Consider the following 6,848-nt stretch of genomic DNA (forward strand, 5'->3'; position numbering starts at 1 on the left):
AAAAAAAAAAAAAAAAAAAAAGAAAAAGAAAAGAAAAACGACACCTTCTAATGTCTTTACACTTCTTACAATCAATGGCATTATTCAAAATTAAGTATTTTTTCAAATTTGCAACTCACTGTTTCAGGCAGAGTTGTATCAGTTAGGCTGCTAGAAGTACTGCTTTTTGTGTGGATTGGTTCCCTGGCCACAATCAGTTGCAAAGATCCAGTGGTTTGTTGTAATAATGCAATTGCTTGCTGATGGGAAATGTTCTGATCCAATGGTATGTGATTAACGGCCAATATTTGATCATTTTCCTTTAATCTTTGATCCCTTAATCATGTAAGAAAAGAAATTTTTGTTTTAAGTGACCTAATAAACTGATTTTAAAATCTATTATTCAAGTTAAGCAGTCTGTTGCCTATGGTACTACTTCACTTAGTACATTTATCAAATAATTATTTAATTATATAACAGAGCTCTTCAGAGTGTTTTTCACAGAAGTTATTAACTAATTACCTAATTTGGTAGTGCATCCTTAAACACATGGACACATTTTAAAAGCCATCTGCCTAGAAAAATAAACAAAAACAATCTATAGGACCCCATCGCCAAAGTTGTGCAAGTATGGACACTGTCTCCATTACTGCATAAAACCAAACCTCCTGAACCCCTTCCAATCTGATCTCTACCCATACCACACTGGGGTAACGATATTTTCAACTACATCAATAACCTCCTCTCACCCCATCTTCACTGTCTACTTGTCCAACATTTATCAATGGAGGCCAAACCCTCCTTGAAAATTCATAGAGATTACTTCCAAATTTATACCTGAGCATGGTCTCACTCTTATTTGCCCAGGCTGGAGTGCAATGGCACAATCGCAGCTCACTGCAGCCTCAGCCTCCCAGGCTCGGGTGATTCTCCCACCTCAGTCTCACGAGTAGCTGAGACTACAGGTGTATACTACCACGCCCAGCTAATTTTTGTATTTTTTGTAGAGATGGCGTTTTGCCATGTTGCCCAGGCTTCTCTTGAACTCCCGAAGTGCTGGGATTACAGCCATGAGCCACTGAGCTCAGCCAATCTGAGCCCTTGTAATCTCTCCCAAGCACCAATCTCCCAACTGCTAACCAGGGTAAGAAGATTCTTTTTAAAAGAAATTAGCAAAATCTCTAAAAAAAAAAATAGTATTTACTGAGCACTTATCATGAGTCAGGTACCATGTTGAGTGCTTTACATGCATTATCTCACATAATCCTCACAATTTCCTTTTAAAGTACTTAGTAAATTTTACATATTAAGGAATTGAAGTCTAGACAAGCCTAGCATCCTATCAAGAGTCAGATTCTGAAGCACAGTCTTTAACTTCTTATGCTAAAGTGCATCCTAAAGATAGCCTAGGACTTACTCTGTCCTGGTTTACTGTATTTGATTTTATTATCTCCCAAATACCACTGATACTCTTCCTCTGTTTACCCATTCTCACCACAATTCTTGAAGAAACGCTGCATTAGATGTCAGAATAAAGATGCAAAGTCATGGAAACTTATTAAGTTTGAAATCTGAGTTGGGGAGACTAGAATTAATCCCCCATGAATGGAGAATGTGAATTCAAAAATGTATTATCGACTAAGAATTTTATAATAATATACTGCCATTGTTGCTATTATTCTAACACGTGCATTGGAATAGCATACTTATTAAATGAATAATAAACCAAACACTGGAAATCAAACAGAGACAAAATAAAAGGCTTGCAAATACCCCTTAAAACATAAAAGCAAATACAACATGGAAGATAACATAGACTTGAGAGGCCTCTTAATTGACAATAAGCATAATAAATCAGGCAGAGTGACATGACCACCAAAATGTTGTTATAATCTTAAGAATAATAAACAATATAATATGCAGAATGAGAACTTCAATATTCCTATCCTACTGATCAGTCCATAGCTAAAATATCATGTTCAACGGTAAGAGAGGGAAATAGTGTACTAGCTTTGCAGTCAGACAGTCTTGGAATCACAACATGGCTTCAGCATTAACAGCCCTGTGCCTATAGGTTGACCACTGAATCTCTGAATCTCAGCTTTCTCATCAATAGAACGGAATGATGATACCTATATAGTGGAACTGCTGCCATGGGGTACAGGAGGATATTCACAAAAGGCCTGACAAATGCACAGCAAAAACTAAAGCAAGTGTTAGCTGCTATTGTTACTGTTTTATGATTAGTTTTCACTCTCTTTATAATAGTCGTCAGAATTATCAGGAAACAATTAGCAAAGTGAAAATAAACAGCTTCCCCACCTGTCTGCTACACTCCCTGGCTGGACATCCTTCACGTAGATATCAACTTTCCCCATATTTTGACTTCTGAGGGCCACCACACTGAATCCAAGGCCTCCAGTTGAAGGCCGTTCTATATCTATATATTCAATTTGCCGGCCCTAATGAAGGAGTGTTAAAAAAAAAAAAAGTCAATGGTGTACATTTAACCAACATACTCTGTCTGCAGAACTGAAATTGCTTAGCATAAAAGTAGCTTCCCCTAAGAACCACATAAACTCAGCATTTCAGTAATAAATTATTTCTGGAAATCCTCTCACTTGATTATTTCAGTAGAGCATAAGAGAGAGCGTATGCAGTGTTCTGCAACCTCAGGGAATCAGAGGTATTTTCACACTTCATTCACATTATGAGATGAATCTCAAGCTGGATGGAAACTCCTGAGAAAAATGCCTTTTCCCATAGTAAATTCTGAATTACTTTTTTTACATTGAACTTCTCTAAATTCTCTTGATGCAAAGTACATTTTTATTTTATTTTTTTCTTTGAGACAGGGTCTCACTCTGTCGCCTAGGCTGGGGTGCAGTGGCATGATCTCAGCTCACTTCAACCTCTGTCTTCTGGGCTCAAGCGATCCTCCTGCCTCAGCCTCCAGGGTAGCTGGGACTATAGGCATGCACCACCATGCCTGGCAAATTTTTGTATTTTTTGTAGAGATGGGGTTTCGCCATGTTGCCCAGTCTGGTCTCAAACTCCTGAGCTCAAGCAATCCACCCGCCTCAGCCTCCCAAATTGCTGGGATTACAGATGTGAGCCACAGTGCCCAGTCGCAAAATATATTTTTAAATTAGGAAAATAAATTAGATATATCAAAAATGCCAGTATTTAGCCTAAGTCAGAACCAGCTGCATTTTACAGGGCTCTGTTTTTAATTCTATTGTTGATTAATTGATATTCTATTTATTAGGTAAATTCAAAAGACTCTGAAAAGGCCACCATTTACATGGGTTCTACCTGTAAGAACAGATAGAACTGTTCTTGTGACAGCCAGGTATTTTATTGCTTTAGTTAATAACTGCACTTATAACGTGAGAACTTCATAAATGTAATCAACTAAAAACAGCACCACATAAAAATAATTGTTAGTCAGATGAAAGGGATAGAAGTGGCCAGGCATGATGGCTCATGCCTGTAATCCCAGCACTTCGGGAGGCCGACGCGGGAGGATCATGAGGTCAGGAGATCGAGACTATCCTGGCCAACGTGGTGAAACCCTGTCTCTACTAAAAATACAAAAATTAGCCAGGCGTGATGACATGCGCCTGTAGTCCCAGCTACTCGGGAGGCTGAGGCAGGAGAATTGCTTGAACCTGGGAGGCAGAGGTTGCAATGAGCCAAGATTGCGCCACTGCACTCCAGCCTGGGCGACAGCGCAAGACTCCATCTCAAAAAAAAAAAAAAAAAGGAAAGGAAAAAAAGAAAGGGATAGAACTATAAAGTCAAAAACTAGGCCTAGAATATTATTTAATTATCACACCTTAAACAGATTCTATTTAACACTGAAACTCAAGTTTATTTATTTATTTATTTTTTAAGAGATAGGTCTTGGCTCTGTCGCCCAGGCTGGAGTACAGTCGTGCGATCATAGCTCACTATAGCTTTGAATTTCTGGGCTCAAGTGATCCGCCCACATGAGCCTTCCAGGTACCTGGAGCTACAGGTGAGTGCCACTATGTCTGACTATATTCTTATTTTATTTTGTAGAGATGGGGTCTCTCTATGTTACCCAGCCTGGTCTTGAACTCCTGGCTTCAAGCAATCCTCCTGCCTCTGCCTCCCAAAGATTACAGAAAAAAGCCACCACGCTCAAACCTCGTTTCATTTTTAATGGCACTTGAAGGTCGAGGTGAACATACATAAAACTAACATGTCCAAAATTTTAATTGTTTATTTAATTTTTAATAGGTATCAGGGGCTACAACTGGATTATCCTGCCAAATGTTTTCTAGATTTTCTAAATTATATTAGTTCTAATTTTCATTAATCATGGGTTTTTCTTTTCTTTTTTTTTTTTTTTTTTGAGACAGAGTCTTGCTCTGTCACCCAGGCTGGAGTACGGTGGCGCAATCTCAGCTCACTGCAACCTCCGTCTCCCAGGTTCAAGCAATTCTCCTGCCTCAGCCTCCTGAGTATCTGGGATTACAGTTGCCCACCACCACACCCAGCTAATTTTTCTATTTTTAGTAGAGACAGCGTTTTGCCATGTTGACCAGGCTGGTCTCAAACTCCTGACCTCCAGTGATCCACCCGCCTCGGCCTCCCAAAGTGATGCGATTACAGGCGGGAGCCGGTGCGCCTGGCCAAAAATCTTATTTTAACAAGAATAGAGATGCATTCAATTAGTCATTGTCAAAAAACTCTCCTTAGCAAGACCTTATCTCAAAAAATATATGTTAAATTTTTTTTTAAACTCTCCTTACCACACACATGGATACCTTCCTTATGTAATTTTAAGCCAATAAATTTTCAACACACAGGTTAGAAAATGGTGTCAGTTCCTCCTAACAATATAAAAATACAAGCCAGCAAAATACATACTAACACATCTTACAGCAAAAAGAATGAGTATAAGTTCCTTTGTAAAACTAAAACAGGAGAAATGAAGCTAAATATTTCCATGAGAAGATACAACTTTACCTGAGCCATCTGTTGAATGACTGAGTTAAAGTCTTCATTTCCCAACTTCGGGGTCCAAGGAAATAACCCAGATACAGTGGAGTTATTAGAGGGCCTGTGGACATTTCCATTAGTAATGGAACCATCTGTGAACACTAACAAACCTTTCCTAGAAAAATCAAAGTGGGCTGAACAATCTGAGGGTATATGGTTGAGCTGTTGGAGAGAAAAAAGAATCATCAACAGAAATCTATAGAAAAACTGTTTCTAATTATTAAATATATTTTAACCATTACATGGATAATTTGTACATTAAATATATACATGGGAAAGAAATAAGGTAAAGGCAGATCAATCTGTGTATTCACAAGTCTAGAAATTTTTTTAATTTAGTATTACACAAAATGTTTAATAGTTTAAAATTTGTTCTTATTTCCTGCCTTCTATCACTACTTTGTACACTGACATCTCATTACACTTCACATATACAGATGCATCCAGTCGTATAACAGTGTAAGGTACTAAACCTTTTTCCATTTATCTATACATTTCCATGTGGGGAGCCACAAAAGATCCACAGGTAGCACATAACGATAATAATAACTGTACTTATTGAGTGCTTGCCATGAGTAAGTACTGTACCAGGATGATTACAGGTATTATCACTTAATTCTTACAACAGTCTGATGAGATATCATTATCCCATTTTGTGAGCATAAAAACTAAGGCACACAAGGGCTAAGTAACTTACTCAAGATTAGCAGTTAAGTGAGTCGTGGAGCCACTTAAACTTTGGTAGAAAGAGGAGAATCATGTAATTATGGTGGACATACTTTAAAATATAATTGGTTGATACAACTGCCAAAACAGTAGAATAAAGGTAACATTAAGAATAAATGTCAGTGGTGAAACCCCATCTCTATCAAAAATACAAAAATTAAATGGGCATGGTGGTGCACACTTGTAATTCCAAGTTACTTGGAAGGCTGAGGCAGGAGAATTGCTTGAACCCCACGGGTGGAGGCTACTGTGAGCCGAGATTGCACCACTGCACTCAGCCTGGATAGAGCGAGATAGAGCGAGACCCTGTCTCCAAAAAAAAAAGAATAAATGTTAGGCCAGGTGTGATGGCTCACACCTGTAATTCCAGCACTTGGGGAGATCAAGGTGGGAGGACCACTTCAGGCCAGGAGTTCAAGACCTGGGCAATATAGTGAGACAAAAAATACAAAAATTAGCTGGGCATGGTGTCACATGCGTGTCTCAACAAAAAATACAAAAATTAGCTGGGCATGGTGTCACATGCCTGTAGTCCCAGCTACTTGGGAGGATGCAGTGGGAGGATTGCCTGAGCCCAGGAGGTCGAGGGCTACAATGATCCATGATCACACCACTGCACTCTAACCCAGGCAAAGACTCTGTCTCAAAAAAAAAAAAAAGAATGTTAATAAAACCTCAGAGAAAAAATTTTAAAAAACCCTAGCTACAGGGATTACACAGTCCAATGCATAAAATATGATTGTGCATATAACAACTGCAAACTATACAAATATAAAGAATTGCTATTAGGATAGGGTAGTTAGTTATATCCACTCTTAGTCCAACAAGTGTGATAGATTTCTGCTGATCTTTGCCAATTTCAGTTGCTACCAACAGCATTCACTATTGTGATATTCTATGACCAAGAGAAACACAGAAAGCTAAACATCAATATAGGCAGTGCTAGGCCGGGCGCGGTGGCTCAAGCCTGTAATCCCAGCACTTTGGGAGGCCGAGACGGGTGGATCACGAGGTCAGGAGATCGAGACCATCCTGGCTAACACGGTCAAACCCCGTCTCTACTAAAAAATACAAAAATTAGCCGGGCGAGGTGGCGCTCGCCTGTCGTCCCA

General features: G+C 39.0%; 1 protein-coding gene across 6 annotated transcripts in view; it reads right to left on the reverse strand.

Moving 5' to 3' along the window:
* Nucleotides 1-6,848, reverse strand: part of PATJ (PATJ crumbs cell polarity complex component) — a 441,042-nt gene that overhangs the window by 409,157 nt on the left and 25,037 nt on the right. For all 6 annotated transcript variants that reach the window (XM_017877225.1, XM_017877223.1, XM_017877224.1 and 3 more), the window contains exons 4-6: nt 4,978-5,172; nt 2,302-2,441; nt 120-315 (exon numbers count right to left, since the gene is read on the reverse strand). In XM_017877225.1, the coding sequence (XP_017732714.1) occupies nt 120-315; nt 2,302-2,441; nt 4,978-5,172 (531 nt within the window). The remainder of the gene's footprint in view (nt 1-119; nt 316-2,301; nt 2,442-4,977; nt 5,173-6,848) is intronic.

The sequence above is a fragment of the Rhinopithecus bieti genome, unplaced genomic scaffold, assembly GCF_001698545.2.
Source record: "Rhinopithecus bieti isolate Rb0 unplaced genomic scaffold, ASM169854v2 scaffold_6380, whole genome shotgun sequence".
NCBI lineage: Eukaryota > Metazoa > Chordata > Mammalia > Primates > Cercopithecidae > Rhinopithecus > Rhinopithecus bieti.